This window comes from Pelophylax lessonae (assembly GCF_965119305.1).
Source record: "Pelophylax lessonae genome assembly, chromosome: 7".
Lineage (NCBI taxonomy): Eukaryota > Metazoa > Chordata > Amphibia > Anura > Ranidae > Pelophylax > Pelophylax lessonae.
The window spans coordinates 147262809-147282358 of NC_138774.1; the positions used below are offsets into that span (position 1 = coordinate 147262809).

At 42.0% G+C, this 19550-nt stretch overlaps 1 protein-coding gene across 1 annotated transcript in view; it reads right to left on the reverse strand.

Moving 5' to 3' along the window:
- Positions 1-19550, reverse strand: part of IL1RAPL2 (interleukin 1 receptor accessory protein like 2) — a 1216730-nt gene that overhangs the window by 1088629 nt on the left and 108551 nt on the right. Inside the window, exon 2 of the mRNA XM_082264611.1 lies at positions 15660-15763. Within this exon, the coding sequence (XP_082120737.1) occupies positions 15660-15741 (82 nt within the window). The 5' untranslated portion in view covers positions 15742-15763. The remainder of the gene's footprint in view (positions 1-15659; positions 15764-19550) is intronic.

The window sequence follows — 19550 nt, forward strand, 5'->3', positions numbered from 1 at the left end:
TTTTTTTTTTAACGCGTAATGGCGGCGATCTGTGATTTTTTTTGCGGTACTGCGACATTGCGGCGGACAGATCAGACCCTTGACTGACATTTTTGACACTTTTGGGGTTACCAGTGACATTTCTACAGTAATCAGTGCTATACATATGTGAACAATGATGAAAATATCAGCGCTCCTCCCTAACTGCTAGCAGCTGAACACTAAAACAGGCAGAGAAACAAACCTGGGTGACAAAGATATAAAACAATAGGCAGTGCAGCGCTCTCTGAAACACTAAATAAAATAAACAGTAAAACCAATGACACATGCACAGTCCATAGGAAAGAAACTAATGCAGGATCAGATAAAAGGTGTGATATTCCTTAAGTGCAAGAGTTCCCAATGTATTCCAAAGGAGCCAGGTGCAGACAGCCAGAAGAACACCACACACTCCCTCCACCTTCCAGAGTGGCCTCTCACCTTAATGAATATAATACGGGCATTGCACACTTGAACAGATCACTGGCTCCAACCTCTTGTTAATCCTCTCACTGGTCAAACGATGGAAAAGGCAATCTCCCGTTCAATATAAGCCTGCTCCACTTAAAAGGTAAACACTCCTGTATGTCTCCCCCATGAAAAAGGGTAAGGAAGGAAAGAGATGCCAGGATAGTGTAATAAAGTCTTTAATCAGGCTAAAAACATATAACAGAGTGGCCTCTTACTTGAATGGATGGACATCGGGCATAAAACAGCAAACAGACCGGGACAGCGAGACAGACTCGGTGTCACTCGGTCTCCTCCGTGCCAGCGGGTGACGTCAGACGCTAAGGTTCCTCCTCCCTCCGCACGCGTATCGCCTCCGTGGGTGGAGGCTTCGTCAGCGATGAAGAGGATTGGTCCAACGTCACCATATAAATAAACACACCCCCTAATCTGATTGGCCGGTCACTTCTGAAGCGTTCCTATAGTTACCCTAACTCCGGAACTAGAAGAAAATACCGGCTCGAGATTGCAGACGATCCCGGATATGGCTACATATAGAATGGGAGGAAGCAAATCCCCTCTCACCCTCCGGGCTACTAAATAACCTCCCCAGAGCCAATTCATAAACAGGATAAGGATGGATAGTATGAAATCAAAATATACTATATTAAAAAGTATATATATATATATACACATAATAGCGTGTGACGCCATATACCCGTTGGCACGGAAGTTACATAAATATATAAAACCATGCATATTAAAACCCTAAAATACTAATAAAAGCACTAAAACACTGCACATAAATATAAAAGAGAAGAGCAATAATTTATCGGTCAGAAATAAAACAGTTTAGATCAAAATCCGTGTTTAAACCCCTCGGTACGGCAACCTTCGTCTCATAAATCCAAAAGGATTCTCTCTTACTAAGTTGACGGATATAGTTGCCGCCCCTCCAATGTTTTTTAACTTTTTCAATGCCCCAGAATTTCATATCTTTGGGGTCTTTATTGTGAAAGTTTTTAAAATGCTGGTACAAAAAATTGGGTGATTTTCCTTTTCTGATGCACCTAACGTGTTCCGCCAGTCTTACTTGGAGGGCTCTTGAGGTCCTACCCACGTATTGTAAACCACAGCCACATTCAATCACATATACGACCCCAGTGGTCGCACAAGTAATAAGGTGTTCTAGACTATAACATCCAATACAAAAAGATTGAAAGTATTTTCAACAAGCATTGGCCCATTCTGATGCAAGATCGGGTGTTATGCGACTATCTCCCAGAAAGACCGCGTTTTGTTTATAAACGGGCTCCCACTTTGAGGAATATATTAGCCCAAGGAGTAGTGGACCCTCCAGTGGAGGCACACAATAAATTGTTTGCCTTTTTGAAAGGTTTTTATGCATGTGGTAAATGCATTGTGTGCCGTTCTGCTAAAAAGAATATAAAACGCAGGAAGGATTTTGTGGCCCAAGCGACAGGAAGGGAATATAAGATCAATGACCTTATTACCTGTGCGACCACTGGGGTCGTATATGTGATTGAATGTGGCTGTGGTTTACAATACGTGGGTAGGACCTCAAGAGCCCTCCAAGTAAGACTGGCGGAACATGTTAGGTGCATCAGAAAAGGAAAATCACCCCATTTTTTGTACCAGCATTTTAAAAACTTTCACAATAAAGACCCCAAAGATATGAAATTCTGTGGCATTGAAAAAGTTAAAAAACATTGGAGGGGCGGCAACTATATCCGTCAACTTAGTAAGAGAGAATCCTTTTGGATTTATGAGACGAAGGTTGCCGTACCAAAGGGTTTAAACACGGATTTTGATCTAAACTGTTTTATTTCTGACCGATAAATTATTGCTCTTCTCTTTTATATTTATGTGCAGTGTTTTAGTGCTTTTATTAGTATTTTAGGGTTTTAATATGCATGGTTTTATATATTTATGTAACTTCCGTGCCAACGGGTATATGGCGTCACACGCTATTATGTGTATATATATATATATATATATATACTTTTTAATATAGTATATTTGATTTCATACTATCCATCCTTATCCTGTTTATGAATTGGCTCTGGGGAGGTTATTTAGTAGCCCGGAGGGTGAGAGGGGATTTGCTTCCTCCCATTCTATATGTAGCCATATCCGGGATCGTCTGCAATCTCGAGCCGGTATTTTCTTCTAGTTCCGGAGTTAGGGTAACTATAGGAACGCTTCAGAAGTGACCGGCCAATCAGATTAGGGGGTGTGTTTATTTATATGGTGACGTTGGACCAATCCTCTTCATCGCTGACGAAGCCTCCACCCACGGAGGCGATACGCGTGCGGAGGGAGGAGGAACCTTAGCGTCTGACGTCACCCGCTGGCACGGAGGAGACCGAGTGACACCGAGTCTGTCTCGCTGTCCCGGTCTGTTTGCTGTTTTATGCCCGATGTCCATCCATTCAAGTAGGAGGCCACTCTGTTATATGTTTTTAGCCTGATTAAAGACTTTATTACACTATCCTGGCATCTCTTTCCTTCCTTACCCTTTTTCATGGGGGAGACATACAGGAGTGTTTACCTTTTAAGTGGAGCAGGCTTATGTTGAACGGGAGATTGCCTTTTCCATCGTTTGACCAGTGAGAGGATTAACAAGAGGTTGGAGCCAGTGATCTGTTCAAGTGTGCAATGCCCGTATTATATTCATTAAGGTGAGAGGCCACTCTGGAAGGTGGAGGGAGTGTGTGGTGTTCTTCTGGCTGTCTGCACCTGGCTCCTTTGGAATACATTGGGAACTCTTGCACTTAAGGAATATCACACCTTTTATCTGATCCTGCATTAGTTTCTTTCCTATGGACTGTGCATGTGTCATTGGTTTTACTGTTTATTTTATTTAGTGTTTCAGAGAGCGCTGCACTGCCTATTGTTTTATATCTTTGTCACCCAGGTTTGTTTCTCTGCCTGTTTTAGTGTTCAGCTGCTAGCAGTTAGGGAGGAGCGCTGATATTTTCATCATTGTTTACATTCAGCTTTCTCAGTTACTCATATTAGCTGCTCCTCATGGATATATTCAGTTATTTGGATAAAAGGGAAATTGATCTTGGTGATATTTTCTCTAGTGCTCCAGCCCCTAGCTTGGAAGGAGATGTTTCATCCCTATTTAAGAAGCTTGGTTATGCACTAGAGAAGAAGGTTAAAATATGGTGGGATATCACCACCTTTGAATATTACATCAAGAACAAACTAATCCCTAGACGTCTGAGGTGGGATGTCCCACCCAATGATGGTTTATTAGATGAAGAATCCTATAGCGAATGGAGAGAATTCTTCCTTAAAAAGGGAGAACAATTGTTAGAATTTTTGCTGATGAGGAAACGTCGTAAACTCAAAATTATTGACGCCCAAATTAAAGAGATCCAATCGGCATTGGAACCCTTTAAAGATAAGGAAGAGTTTACTAAATGTTCTGGGACCCTTCAGAATAGGCTGATTAAATGGGATAATGATACCCAGAATAAGAAGAAGAAGAAATTCCTAAGGGATTGGGAGGATTTCCAAAGAAATTATATCTTTAAGTGGCAAAAAAATCCCCCTATTAGTGTCCCTATGGAAGAGGAGGAGGGTGGTCAACAGGATGACCCCCCCCCCCCCCCTATGACCCCTGTTCCTCCAATTATGAATCCACAAACTGGGTACGGGAGAGCACCCTCCACCCCTGTATACCAATTTGACAATCGGGGTAGATCAGGTAATAGGGGAAAGAAAAGAGGAGGCAGAGGAGGTAGGGGGAGGAATAATAATACTCCCAGGAGAGGACAGGATAACCATTATTATAATGATTACCCTCAAAACAATTCTTCCCCCAGACCCCCGGCACAGTATCCCCAATATTCCGGTTGGCAAGCCCCCGCTCGAGGAAGGGGGAAAGGATGGAAACCTAACGTTCAGAGAGGTGGTTACCCTAATAGAGCAAACTATCCACTGCCCTCACAGGTAACCACTCAGAATAGGTTTGAACCCCTGAGTGAGCCTCACGGGAATGGGGCTTTTTTAGGGAATCGGGGGGGGGACAGGCAGTTGCCTACCCCCCCCTTCCTCCATCCCAGAAACAAATGGACAACTGGTGGAGAGGCCCGACACAGGTAACACCAGGGAGCAAACCAACCAAAAGAAACAGAGAGGAAAAAGAGGAGGCAGGAGGATCCAAAGAAAAAAGATCCCGTTAGGGGCAGGGATTTACAATTTAAGTGGAGTGACATTAGGAGTTGAAGAGCTTAAAACCTTAGATAAGGGACTCAAGTTTGCTCCAACACGTAACCTGAACAAATTTCAGACGTACGTTAATATTCAGAAATTTGTCAGGACAATTAACGTGAAAAAATATTGTTTGTCCAACCCTATCCTTAAGAATACAACAAAGACAGATTCCTCTGCACTAACTAGTTCATCGAGCACAGGCATGCCAAGTTCTAATTTGCGGAATAAATCAGTATTTAACCCTCCCAATAAAAACAATAAGTTCATTGATGTATTTAAAAATATGGTCTGCAAGGACCTGGAGAGTCTGAAGGTCAAAAGGGTATCGGACCCACAATACATCAAAGCAGGTATCAAATCACTTGAAGATAACAAAAGAATCGTGATCAGACCTGCCGATAAAGGCGGCGGTCTGGTAGTATTGAGTAGGGAATATTACAATGAAGAGATGAACCGCTTATTAGCTGATGGCGATACGTATGAACTATTAAGAAGTGACCCCTCTTTGAAATTTAAAGGGGAGTTGAGTAAACTTATTGAGTCAGGCAAACATAAGGGAGTCCTTAATAAGAAAGAGTCTCTCTATTTGGACCCACTTTTCTGCAGAACTCCTATCATTTATTGTTTACCGAAGGTGCACAAAGACAAGGAACGCCCACCGGGTAGACCAATTGTCAACGGCATCGACTCCGTGACATCCCGGTTGGGCCAATATGTCGATGTGCACCTTCAACCATTAGTAGTGTCTACGGAAGCCTACCTTAAAGACACTAAGCACATTATCCAACTTTTACAAGATGTGCCCTGCACCTCTAACTCTATTTTAGTTACAGCGGACGTAGGTTCGCTGTACACTATCATAGATCATGAGGAAGCAGAGGCAGCAGTCAAGTGGGCTTTTGCTACAGCTAGCCTTCCAAGGAAACTTAGGAGTTTTCTCCTAAGTAGTTTATTCTTTTGCCTCTCAAAAAACTACTTTTGGTATGGCAACAACTATTACCTCCAGAAAAGAGGTGTGGCCATGGGCGCCCGTTTCGCTCCCAGTGTGGCCAATTTATTTATGGCCCACTGGGAGGAGGAGGTGGTGTTCCATGACCGTCCCCCCGAATTGGTGTGCTATAAAAGGTACATCGATGACGTGTTCCTTGTGTGGAATGGAGAAATGGGTCAACTGGAGTCATTCATGAGCAAATTAAATGACAATAATAAAAACATAGTCCTCACATGGAACATTAGTACCACTAGTGTAGTTTTCCTGGATCTGGTCATCTCCAAGGGAACTAGTGGGTTTATGACTAGTAACCATTTCAAGCCAACAGACAGAAATGCGTACATCCCTCTAGACAGCTGCCATCATGCCTCATGGCTTTGTAATATTCCGAAGGGTCAGTTTGTTAGGCTTAGACGCAATTGTTCCTCAGAAGTAGATTATACGGAACAGGCTAATGTCTTATCCGAAAGATTTCTACAGAAAGGTTACAACAAAGCGAGACTATCTAGGGACCTTACAAGTGTTAAAGAGATTGACCGTAACACTTTAATAAGTAGTGGCCCTAAACGAGAAGCACCAAGGGATGAAGTAAGGATTGTTCTAGACTATAACATCCAATACAAAAAGATTGAAAGTATTTTCAACAAGCATTGGCCCATTCTGATGCAAGATCGGGTGTTATGCAACTATCTCCCAGAAAGACCGCGTTTTGTTTATAAACGGGCTCCCACTTTGAGGAATATATTAGCCCAAGGAGTAGTGGACCCTCCAGTGGAGGCACACAATAAATTGTTTGCCTTTTTGAAAGGTTTTTATGCATGTGGTAAATGCATTGTGTGCCGTTCTGCTAAAAAGAATATAAAACGCAGGAAGGATTTTGTGGCCCAAGCGACAGGAAGGGAATATAAGATCAATGACCTTATTACCTGTGCGACCACTGGGGTCGTATATGTGATTGAATGTGGCTGTGGTTTACAATACGTGGGTAGGACCTCAAGAGCCCTCCAAGTAAGACTGGCGGAACATGTTAGGTGCATCAGAAAAGGAAAATCACCCCATTTTTTGTACCAGCATTTTAAAAACTTTCACAATAAAGACCCCAAAGATATGAAATTCTGGGGCATTGAAAAAGTTAAAAAACATTGGAGGGGCGGCAACTATATCCGTCAACTTAGTAAGAGAGAATCCTTTTGGATTTATGAGACGAAGGTTGCCGTACCGAGGGGTTTAAACACGGATTTTGATCTAAACTGTTTTATTTCTGACCGATAAATTATTGCTCTTCTCTTTTATATTTATGTGCAGTGTTTTAGTGCTTTTATTAGTATTTTAGGGTTTTAATATGCATGGTTTTATATATTTATGTAACTTCCGTGCCAACGGGTATATGGCGTCACACGCTATTATGTGTATATATATATATATATATATATATATATATATATATATATATATATACTTTTTAATATAGTATATTTGATTTCATACTATACATATGCACTGTTACTGTAAAAATACATTGGCAGTGAAGGGGTTAACTTTTTTTTGAAAGGGAGGGGCTATGTGTGTCCCTAGGGGCGTGCTTTCTACTGTGATTGGCTGTGGCTTCAGATGTATGAACAGTGATCAACGGTTCTACATAGTAGAACCGTATGATCATCCTTCATACACAGGGGAGAATGACAGGCAGCTTGTTTACACAAGCCGCCTGACTTTCTCCCTCTCCCCCGACGATCGCAGAGTGACCGGCGTACATCGGGTCCGCCGGTCACACGCGCGGGGGGGGTGCGTGACCGAGCGGGAGCGCGCCTCCAGCGGCGCGCGCTCGCTCCCTAGACCCTCACAGGCTAGCGATGTAGACCTACGTCGCTTTGCCTGTGAGGGGCTGACTGCCGACGTAGATCTGCATTAGGCAGTTGGCAAGTGGTTAAATATAGTACCTGGGGGGTCCCCTTAATATGCCTGTAAAGTGGCGCATCAGTAGCATGCATTAAACATGCTACAGCAAAAATTTAATTTCTAAAGAAAAAAAAAATGACAATTGCTGGCTCCTGGCTATTAAAGAAAAAAAATGGCGTGGAGTCCCCTTCAAGATCCATACCAGACTATCTGGGCACACAGCCTGGAAAGTCAGGAAAGGAAAGGGAATGAGTGAGCACCCCCCTCCTGAACCATACCAGGCCACATGCCCTCAACCTGGGCCCCCTGCCCCAGAGCACCTTGTCCCCATGTTGATGGGGACAAGGGCCTCTTCCCGACAACCCTAGGGTGTGATTGTCGGGGTCTGCAGGTGGGGGGCTTATCGGACTCTGGAAGCCTGCTTTAACAAGGGGGCCCCCAGATCCCGCCCCCCCCATGTGAATGAGTATCGGGTAAATGCTACCCCTACCCATTCACCCAAAAAGTGTACAAAAAAATAAACACACAAGACATTTCTTGAAAAGTTCTTTATTCAAAAATGAAAAAATTGTGTCCCCTGATGTAAATCCATCGTCAATCACGCAGCCCGCTGCACTTGCCGACCCTAAAAAATAAAAATAAAAAGCTCCACTCTCATTGAATGCTTCGCTGCGGTCTGGCTGTTCATGGTTTGTCAGTTTTTATATAGTGAATGGGTGGGGCACCCTGGTGAAGTCACCGGGTGATCCAGCCCCCTTGTAATGTCACGAACTGGTCCATGCTGGGTTGGTAATGTCACGAGGGGCAGGGCAGCCAGGTGATGTCACTTCTGTGGCCCCGCCCATTCTCTATATAAGAACTGTCAAGCCGCAAACAGCCAGACTGCAGGGAAGTGTTCAATGAGAGTGGAGCTTTTTTTATTTTTCGGATAGGCGGGTGTGGCGGGCAGCGTGATTGAAGATAAATTTACATCAGGGGGACACTATTTTTTTTTTATTGTGGCGTGAAGTTCCTCTTAAAACCCGAAGGGCCTGGTACGAACTGGGGGGAGACCCCATGCCATTTTTTTTCTTTATTTTTTTAATAGACGGGAGCCGGCAATTTTAACCGTGAGTCAATTTAACCTCCCTGGCGATATTAACCCCGAGTGTGGCTCAGGGTTAATGTACAGTGCCAAAAGTGATAACCCCGAACCACACTCGGGATTACCCCACAATCACACTTATCTTCCGCTACGATCACCCCCCGCCCTCCAGCCATCCTCCCAATGTCCTCGCTCTGTCATCCGGCCAATGCCATCACGTGTCTTCTGGTTCCCTTCCCTGCGAGCGCCGTGACATAGTGGGGTGGAACCGGCAGGAGATTCAAAAAATAATTACAACAAATGACATGATACAGTGCAATCTGTTAGGATTACATCTTTGAATCAAGCCATTTTACCCCAGCTTTTCACCTAGTGACTTTTCCAGTGCCCTGCCTGAACTAGAAAACAGCGACAATGAATTTGAATTATTTGAAGAACTGAGCGATAATGATTCGTGGGAAAATTCGTCATCAGGTACTAAAAGTGACGACAGCGACGATTCTGTGACTGAGCTCAGCCATGTGAGAACATGCTCTATTGACTGCGGTACGGATCAGGCAGCGCCCCCAAGATTCCCATTTACTGGAGCACCTGGTATGAAATTTGACGTTGACCATGAAAACCCCTTGGCATACCTGCAATTATTTCTGACTGATGAGGTTATTGAAAAAATAGTTACCAAGACAAACTGGTACAAAGAGCAACAATTGGCTACGCATCAGAAGTTTTCAAGATGCAGAAAGTGGGAACCAGTGACCAAAGATGACTTTTGAATAAAATGTATTATTGTATTATAATTTAGGATTTCGTGTTTCAAACTTTATTGAAACCTTTACGTCTACGAGACTCTTGTTTGGGCAGATTTAAGTGACTTATTGCCAAGTATTACAAAAAATAAAAAATAAAATACTAAAATAAAAAAACAACAGATTTCCATGCAAAACAATGTACCGCTTTGAGATCAAAAATTCTGACATAATCATACCACCAGGGAGGTTAAATGGGATTTGACTCGTTTGTTTTTTTTTTTCTTTAGAAATGTTATTTTTTGCTATAGCAAGAACTTTACATGCTAAAGACGCACCACTTTATAGGCATATTAATAGGACCTCCTAGGCACTATATTTAAAGGAATTTATCATGAAGCAGAGCATGATCTCCTCCCTTCAGAGACTGGGCCACAGGGCAGTATTCCAACATAACGACCCCAAACATACCTCCAAGATGACCACTGCCTTGCTAAAGAAGCTGAGCGTAAAGATGATGGACTGGCCAAGCATGTCTCCAAACCTAAACCCTATTGAGCACCTGTGGGGCATCCTCTAACGGAGGTTGGAGGAGCATAAAGTCTCTAACATCAACCAGCTCCGTGATGTCATCATGGAGGTGTGGAAGAGGATTCCAGTGGAAAACTGTGAAGCTCTGGTGTACGTCATGCCCATGAGGGTTAAGGCAGTGCTGGAAAATAATGGTAGCCACACAAAATGTTGACACTTTGGGCCCAATTTGGAGATTTTATCTTAGGGGTGTACTCACTTTTGTTGCCAGCTAATTTGACATTAATGGCTGTGTGTTGAGTTTTTTTGAGGGGACAGCAAATTTACACTGTTATACAAGCTGTACACTCAATACTTTACATTGTAGCAAAGTGTAATTTCTACTGTGCTGTCACATGAAAAGATATAATAAATGACTTACAAAAATGGGAGGGATGTACTCACTTTTGTGAGATACTGTATAACTCTGTGTGTAACACATTTATATAATATGAGTTTCACTTTTTTAATTGAATTACTGACATAAATTACCTTTGGATTGCCCTGTACATGTTATTCAAAGAAATGAGCTGGAATGGAATGAAATAACAGTCCTTCACAATACTTTATTTGGTAAAATATAAGCAATCTGGGACATCCAAACAAACCCAGCAGATTGTTAACGTATTACAGCAGGAGTTTTAATTATAGCTGCTATAACTCAGGCTTCCATTAAGATGCATTAGCATTGTGCTGGGTTCGCCCTTGCCTGCCAGGTCCACTATTCATAGAATCTGTACTACATCTTCAATGAATGGCACAGGATCTTGCAGTTGAGGAGGGTGAAGCTATTATCCACCCATCTTCCATTCATAAATATTGTGTTATTCAAAGAAGCTGAAGTAAGGTTTTAATAAATGGTAGATCTGGCAGGAAAGTACTGACATGGCCAAGCTCCTGACAACCATTTAGTTGCATTAACCACTGCTGCCCTGAAAGATTACAGAGGCCGGAGGGGAATGTTTGGGGGGGGGGGGGGGGGGCTGGTGTTTGGGTTTCTACAGGTAAGAAAGAGGAAGAATTCTACTGAAAGGAGAAGAATCAGCACAATGGACACATTGCACTAACTGTAGGTTTATGTCCCTTGTGTTTATTTTTTATTTTTAGCTAAACTTAGGATTCAAAGTTATCGCTGGCAGTTAAATGCTTGTTTTGTCTAGGAGAGAGGAGAGGCGCTTTTACTTGCATGATCTTCTGCTCTCCCTGGGAGATGGCACTCCCCCATGCTCCTTCTGTGTCATCATGTCCAAGGCAGGGATATGGACCTTGCATTGGTCTTGATAACATGAAGATCTTAGACTGTTGGAAAGTGGGGAAAAAGATGCTGTGGGGACTGGTCTAACAGCAAGGAATGGAGAGGCAAAGTAAATCTTATTTTCTGTATCCCTTAGACCTAAATGAGAAATTAACACAGTGCTGTTGCAAGGGATAATTTTAAGATGGGCTTTAAAGGCTTTTAGACCCCTTTCACACTTATGGACTGATCGGGTCAGCATGTCAGTTTTCCAGGCAGACCCGATCGGACCATCTATTGCTCTCTATGTCCACTGACAACCGCCGACATCCGATCCTCTCCATCAAAATCAGATAGATGGGGACCCGTTCCCGTTTTCCCGTTCCCCATCTGTCTGGCAGATCGCATCGGATGGAAACGGAAAGGCGGTCTATTTCCATCCAACAGCTCATAGAGGACAGCAGGCTGTGTCATCAAACCTTTCATTTGCCTGCTCAGCGGGGATCAGCAGAGAGATCTCCTGCTCAGCAGGCGGACTCCACCTGTGTAAAGGGGGCCTTATAGTCGCAAAAGGTGTGTGGGTTTTTCTATTAAGATCCTTGCAGGACCTGGCCATGTAAAGATTTGAAGTAACAATTGATTACCACTCTACTTGTGAGATCTGCCTATGCATGAAGATATGTCAAGCATCCCTAAAGGCCCGTACACACGATAAGAAAACCTGAAGGGAAATTTCATCCGATGACCGATCTGCCGATTTTCGGATTGTTAGTATGGTGCTTTCGACAGCCGACTATGACTTTTCGGCCGAAAAAAATCCTGATGTGCAGGCTATAAAATTTTTATCGTCCATCAACACAACGTCCGATTTTTGTCTCATTAGTAGTTTGACGGAAAAAAATCTTAAGAGCAAGACTAGGCATGCTCAGAGATGAAAGAACACATACAAAAAAATCCAACACATGACATCACTTCTGATGTAGAATTCTATCGTACCGGAAAATTTGTATGAAAATAACCTCTTCACTTTCCACATCAGACTAGCATGCAACAAAAAACGGACGACAGATCGTTCGATAATCTGATCTTGAGTGCGGGGCTTTAGGATTCATATTGAGTTTATAGTGCTAAGATCAGAGATCAGCAGAGATCAGCAAACATTTGAAAATCGACTTCACTTTGCAGTGCACTTTAATGTGAACTGGTTATTCTATCTTCTCCATTATAGACTCCAGGCAAAGCAAATAAAAAAAAAAATTAAAAATATGCATGCTTCTAGATTTACAAGGATGACAATCAGGAAGTTTTGGGGACAACCTTGGCCAGTTTATCACACAGGTCAGGGACTCCTTATTCTAGGTCATAATAAGATTATTTTCAAAGTAGCTTAATTTCGTGCAGTTCACCTGGAAGAGTCAGCAGAGGATGAACACTTGTATGCACATAGCCTGCATCAAATTAGTTTCTACAAGCTTCAGTTTATAAATGTGCTTCAATGTCCAGAGTAAAGCATTTCATTAAGGTAAGCAGTGAAGAATGCAGAACAGACCTGAAATTATATAACCACTTAACGCCTTTACCGCCATGTCTGTAGATAGGTGGAATATCAAACAGGCAGCCAAGGGACCAACCTGCACAAATTGTGGGAATGTCCCCCACTCCAACACAAAATCATAATGACTCACAACAAAGTTTATGCATAACAGAATTAGGTGGCTCCAACAAAAGGACTGAATTGTTTCCCCCATTTCAGACAAACACCTTTATGACACACTGATAATTAATATCCCCAGATAGATGTTGTTTAGAGGCAGGTAAACATCATAAAAAAAAAGGATTTATAGAAAAAGTGTTGATGTGCAAATGTATTCTGTATTAGAATGCTTTGCAAAGGGCTTTTTGTTTGGTTTTATTTCACCATAGCTTTCATGTTTTTCTCATTAGGATCTCTGCAAAATACACCTTTAGCCTAGAGAATTACCAACATGTTTTTGAAGTTCATGTCTCCAATTTTCTAGCTTCCTTCGTTGCTCTATTTAATCTCATCTACACTTATGTGTAAAAGCGACTCAAACTTTAAACTTGGTTGTTAAAGTATGGCAAAAAACATAAACAAAATAAGAAGTAAACAATACAAACAACCAAAAAGCAAGTATAAAAAATAGATAAATCATGCTCTCACAAACTGACTCTAAACAGGGGAAAAAAATAAAAGTTTGACAGCTTTGAATTACGTTGGGCTCGATTAAATATCTGCAAGAGGTACGATTTAAAGACAATGTTGAAGCAAAGAAAAAGTAGAGATCATTTTTGGAGTATAGGTATGCTGAGAATTTTTATAGATAGGAAAAGAGATCGCAAAGGTTGTGGAGAAGAGTAATATAGGTCAACTGTCAGGAAGCATTCAACAAGAGGGTCTAAAACACTGTAAACCTATCTATGCACGCTCTGTGCTTTCATGATGTGAATCTCTCCAATGCAATGTTTCCGTCTCAGGAGTGTAAAAATAACCACCCATCAATATAATTCTCAATCAATACCAAAGCTAAGCAAAGCCTCTCAGGTGTCTCATTGTGTAGCCAAGTGCAGTCTAATATAGCATTAAAAGCTTGAAAGAGAAGTGCTGCTTTTGGTGGCTTAGTCAAAGCAGGCTGGTTGTTATCGTTTTTACCTTTTATAAAGAAAGGAATAAAAACATAATCAATACCACAGTTTTACAGTCACTAATAAACAACTAACAAGATGTATGCTTTAGATGGAGTCGATTTATTACCACGTGAAGCAAATACTGCTTTTCATATTCTTTAATTAACTGGAATGCTCACCTTTTAGATCTATGAATAGTTTCTTTTTCATGGTTGCCATATAGAATCTTAGGTTTACAGCTGTTCTTACTTTAAGTTCTCTGACTTCAGAGATCACTGTTGTTTATAATATTTTCTATTGACTATTACATTCAACTGATTGACTGTATGATTAAAGTGACACTGTTGTGGAAATGAAATTGCAAAAAAAAAAAAAAATAAATACTCCCCTTTTCTGCTTCCCATGCCATTGAACATGGCTTTGTTGAAGAGAAATCATCCACCAACATCTGAAGAGAAATTGACACTTCCATGAGTGTCAATCTTCTTGGTCCCATGGTTTGCTCAGTGGCTCCTCCTGCTGAAATTCACATCATTACAGTAGTAACATGGAGGTTGATGAGGACAGTTGATGGGCAGTATTTGACCAGGAAATTGATACTCTTGAGTGGCGTTTTCTCAGCAGATGGTTACTCTTCAATAAAGCGATGTTCAGAGGAGCGGGGAAAAGTGAGTATTTACATTTTTGTTTATTTTTCTTTTTTTGTTTTACAGGGAACAGTTTTTTTTTTTTTTTTTTTGTGGTTTCCCTAAAGGCTTTATATGTTTACCCCACAAAGGTAATCTAATATCCCAAGAAAATATAATATTAAAATGGTTTCACCTCCTTTGGACCAATGAGAATATTTTGAATTGGCTTGTGTTTATATGATTTTCTTCATGGCATTGTCATACTTTGACAACCTTCAGTGCAAGGTAGGGCTGCACAATATTGGAAAAAAAGTACATTGCGATATTTTTTTTTTCAACAATGTATATTGCGATATTGAGATAAAATCATCGAAGTATTGCAGCAGCGCAGCTTTCTTCTGATTGTAATTGCAGATTGCACCATACAGCCAGGGCAGGCCAGGGTTAATGTTATTGTAGGGATTGACAGTGACAGTCAGTGTGGATTAGGCACAGTCAGGACTCACAGTGGTGGCCGGAGGTAGAAGAACACAGCCTGACATGACATCCGTCCAGTCCCACACGTTCGACGGTGTACTGAACTACTCAGTGAACTGACTTGACTCTTCACTCTGAACTGTTACAATACAAGCTTGTTTCCAGTTCTTCAGTGTCAGTGTGCTGGGAGCCGCTGATTGGTTACAGGGAGGAGCTGAGCTCCTCACTTTAGGATCATATTACCATTAGCTGGAGAACTAGGCTAGCTGCAGGCAGGCAGACTGAACGTGTGGGATGGATGTGTTCTGCTACAACCACTGTAAGTCCTCCTGAGTCCCGACTTCTCCCTGCCTAATGCCTATGCCTTACTATCGTATCTTCTGCGATGTGACTATCGCCCACGCCCGCAGCACGATAGTCGATATCACATCGACTATCGTTCAGCCCTAGTGCAAGGTACATCATACCTTTGCAAATTCTTTAAACACAAATCCTAACCAGGTCTGATGAAAAAAAATATTGCTATGAAAACAAATCATTTGTTTAACCATAAGATCTTGGTGACCGCACTCCAGGAAACATTTTTTACCAAGCAAATCTAGGTGACCACATATCAGAGAAGAATTTTCCAAGGAAATACAGAAGGTAGTAAAATGTAAATGTATCTTACCTGAGTTTCTTTTAGATACCAGTTTCACATCAGCCTTTACAGCAGAGCAGATCAGAATGGTTAAGAATACTGAAAGCTTCATCTTTCACCGTCTCATCCAGGCTCTGCAACACAAACATAGAAGATATAGAAAATAAATATTTGAAACAGTCCTGGCAGTCTACATCAATTATTCTGGTCCCATAATCAGGCTGGAGGTGGGGAGGGGACTTTGGAAGTTGCATTGATCAACAAAGAAATAGGGTTGTCACTTTTCTGACTATGCAGTGTGGTAGAGGTGTGTAAATTACAATATTTCTGCACATAGTTACAAACTATGTGGTAGGCAAAACAGCCCTTACATACAGTATGTACAGTACTTACATTTGTATTTTGCTATGTGTCTAGAGAATTTTGACATTCTTTGCAGGAGGGATAAAAAAAGTGATAGAAGGGCTGAAATGCTTACTCTTTCAGAAGAAATGCTGATTGAAGTACTCTCTAATCCTGTTCATATAATTTAAGCCCAGGCATTTGGTGGCATGATTTCTGCTTAAGGGGAGGATCAGGAAATCTAAATTGCTATTCTCCCTTTCGGCAGAGTACACATAACCAAATGCCTACGTTGCACTGGTGAAAGATAAATATTTCAGCTCTTCATTTACTATTTATCCATTAGAGCAAGATGGTTAACTTCACCGTATGTTAACATTTGACTATAGTTACACTTTATCACATACTAATTCAGCCTTTAAATGATCATCATGGAAGGCAGGCCATAGCTGGTGTGATTTTCTTTCTTGTGTCCAGGGGCTGCAGGAAAGAAAATTGCTCAATTCCCCCATCAACACAGTCAATGGTTATTGGGGACTCCCGCCCATGGAGCTATTGTGTTCTCCTGGCAAGGGGGCGTGGGGAGCGAGGAGGCAAATATAGACCACAGTGTACCCAGGCATTCTGCACTACAACATAATAAATCAACTGAGGGCCTAGTTGTCTGGGTCATTGAGGCCATCCCCAAATGTAAATCTATGGCTAAAAGGTTCCAAAAATGATGTAATAGGGAGACCTTCTGGAATTTCACTTTGAATACCCTGGCATCTAGAGGGTTAAGGTGGTCCATATTAAAGAATCATTTATTATATCCATATGAGGGTGTCACTCCTAATCTTTGGCATTTCATTCATGAGATGGAAGGTGCTTTTGTCCCACATTAAAACATTGAAATTGTTGAGTTGTTTACATATTTTCCATTCTAGTGGGTTTCTTCCTTCTTTTACTGCAATCTGTGTTGCAGTATGCCAGGACTGCAAACATTTATATCTGTGCGTTTATTATACATTTTTTATATAATATCATTTTATATAATTATCTTTTTTATATACATTTATTTTTATTACCATATTTGTTTTTCCCCATATACATAATTGTTTACAGCTGGCGTTCATATATATATATATATATATATATATATATATATATATATATATATTCTAGTTTGTTTTTTCATTTACTGTTGCAACCATTAATGGTTGCATTTGGCAGCATTTGATACAAAAATAATTTCATTCTATTGTTATTTTTTTTTTGCAGACAGTATCCCTGGAAGGAACTGAATTCAGTATGTCATTTGTGCATGGTCAAAGTGTTAACTATACAGTCACCACTAGTAACTTTACTGCATACTTAGAAGCCATGTCAAAAAAAGTTTCAAGAAACACAGTATTCCTAAGGTGGGCTGTTCATGTCTCAAGGTATTGAATTTCTGCCAAAAGAAATGTCAGCTACAAATACAAAAAATGTAATTACAGAAGGGGCTACTCAGGTATACCATTCCATGTGTTGACTGCATTCCTATTTATTTGTTGTGACTTTTCATACAATGATGTTATATGCTTCAACCTTTGTCATGTGTTATTGGGCATATTGCCCTTTTCTGTGCTTCCAAAAAGAAAAAAGAAAAAAAAAAAAAAAACACAAGCATGAATTTGGTGAAGTTTAGAAGATTCTGCAGGCTTTTGAAACCAAAAGTACAATTTTAACCCCTTTGCAAACGCGCTATAGCCAAATTATGACTGCACTTTGCCGGGAGGCCATCATATGTTGTTTTCCCATGGGGGCGCTGTCTGTGCGCCCCCTGCGGAGAGCACCGACAGTGATATGCGATCGTTCAGATGCAGCTGATCACAGATCGGGGTAAAGAGCCAATCACGGTGGCTCTTCACCACATGATCAGCTGTGTCCAATTACAGCTGATCAAGAATGTAAACAGGATTTGCCGGTTATCGGAAAATTCTCCCCTCACACTGACAGGGCGTGAGGAGAGGAGAGCCGAAAACCGGCAAATCCTCACAGGGGACAGCTGCACTGACAATCAGGGCACTAATCATCAGTGTCCCGATGATCAATGCAGCCCCAACAGTGCCCACCAATTCTGCCAATCTGTGCTCACAAATGCTGCCAATCAGTGCCCATCAGTGATGCCTATCATTGCCACCTATCAGTGGCCACTAATGCTGTCTATCAGTGGCATCAGTCCCATCCATCAGATGCCATCCATCATTGCCCCTTACCCGTCTATCAGTGCCCATTAGTGCTGTCTATCAGTGTAGCCTCATCAATGCCTCATATCTGTGGAGCCTAATCAGCATACATCAGTGAAGGAGAAAATTTACTTATTTACAAATTTGATCTGTCTCAAAAAAATCATAAAAAACGGAATTTTTGTAAAATCTTACCTGTAAAATTCCTTTCTCTGAGTCCTCCGACAGTCGCCGCCCACTTCATATTCATCACCAATGGGGTTATGTCCTTTATTCCGTAGGAGTAGCTAGGCAATAGAATATGTTAATACAAAGATTTTTAACATATCCCACCCCCAGGGGGTGGTCCCCTCAGTACATAACCCTCCACTTCCTGTATCCAACTCAGTTTCAGTGGAATAGCAGTAGAGAGTACATCAAAACCCCAAAAGAGGGGCGGGGGCGGCGACTGTCGGAGGACTCAGAGAAAGGAATTTTACAGGTAAGATTTTACAAAAATTCCGTTTTCTCTTACGTCCTCCGACAGTCGCCGCCCACTTCATATTCATCACCAATGGGGAAGTCCCAAAGCAGTGTAAACATGAGGGGTGGGAAGAACACAGCCGCGCCCAAGGCAACGCCGTCTCCCCATCAGAGAAAGGAACCTTACCAAAGGAAGGAAACCAGTTGGGCATAAGAACAAAACACTCGCTCAACAGGAGCAAGAGAACCCAGGGAAAAAACAAAAATCCCAAAAAGCCAAAGAACCCATAACAAGGGCTCTAGGGAACTGCCGCACTAAGAACCTTGCGGCCAAAGGAAGCATCAGCCGATGCCTGAACAACTACTCTGTAGAATATCGTGAAAGTGTGTACGGTCGACCAAGTCGCCGCCTCACACACCTGGGCCACAGAGGCCCCATGACGACAGGCCCAAGACGTACTCAGAGATCTGGTAGAGTGCGCCTTCACAGGTACAGGGGGAACTTTTCCCCTCAAAGCATAGGCCTGATCAATGGTCTGTCTGATCCATTTGGCGATTGTAGAAGCCGACGCCGCCATGCCCTTCCGAGGACCTCCCGGAAGGACAAACAAGGCATCCGACTTGCGAGAAGACTCAGTCGATGTGAAATAGACTCTAATCGCCCGGACAACATCCAAGGAGTGAAGCAACACCTCCGTCGGATGCTTCGGCTTCGCGCAAAGCGAAGGTTTGACAATGTCCACATTGAGATGAAAGTCCGAAACCCTTTTTGGAGGAAAAGAAGGGTTAGGTCGCAAGACCACCTTGTCCAAATGCACAACCAGACACGGAGACTTGTAGGACAAGGCTGCCAGCCCCGACACTCGTCGAGTCGAGGTGATAGCCACCAAAAAGGCGACCTTCCTGG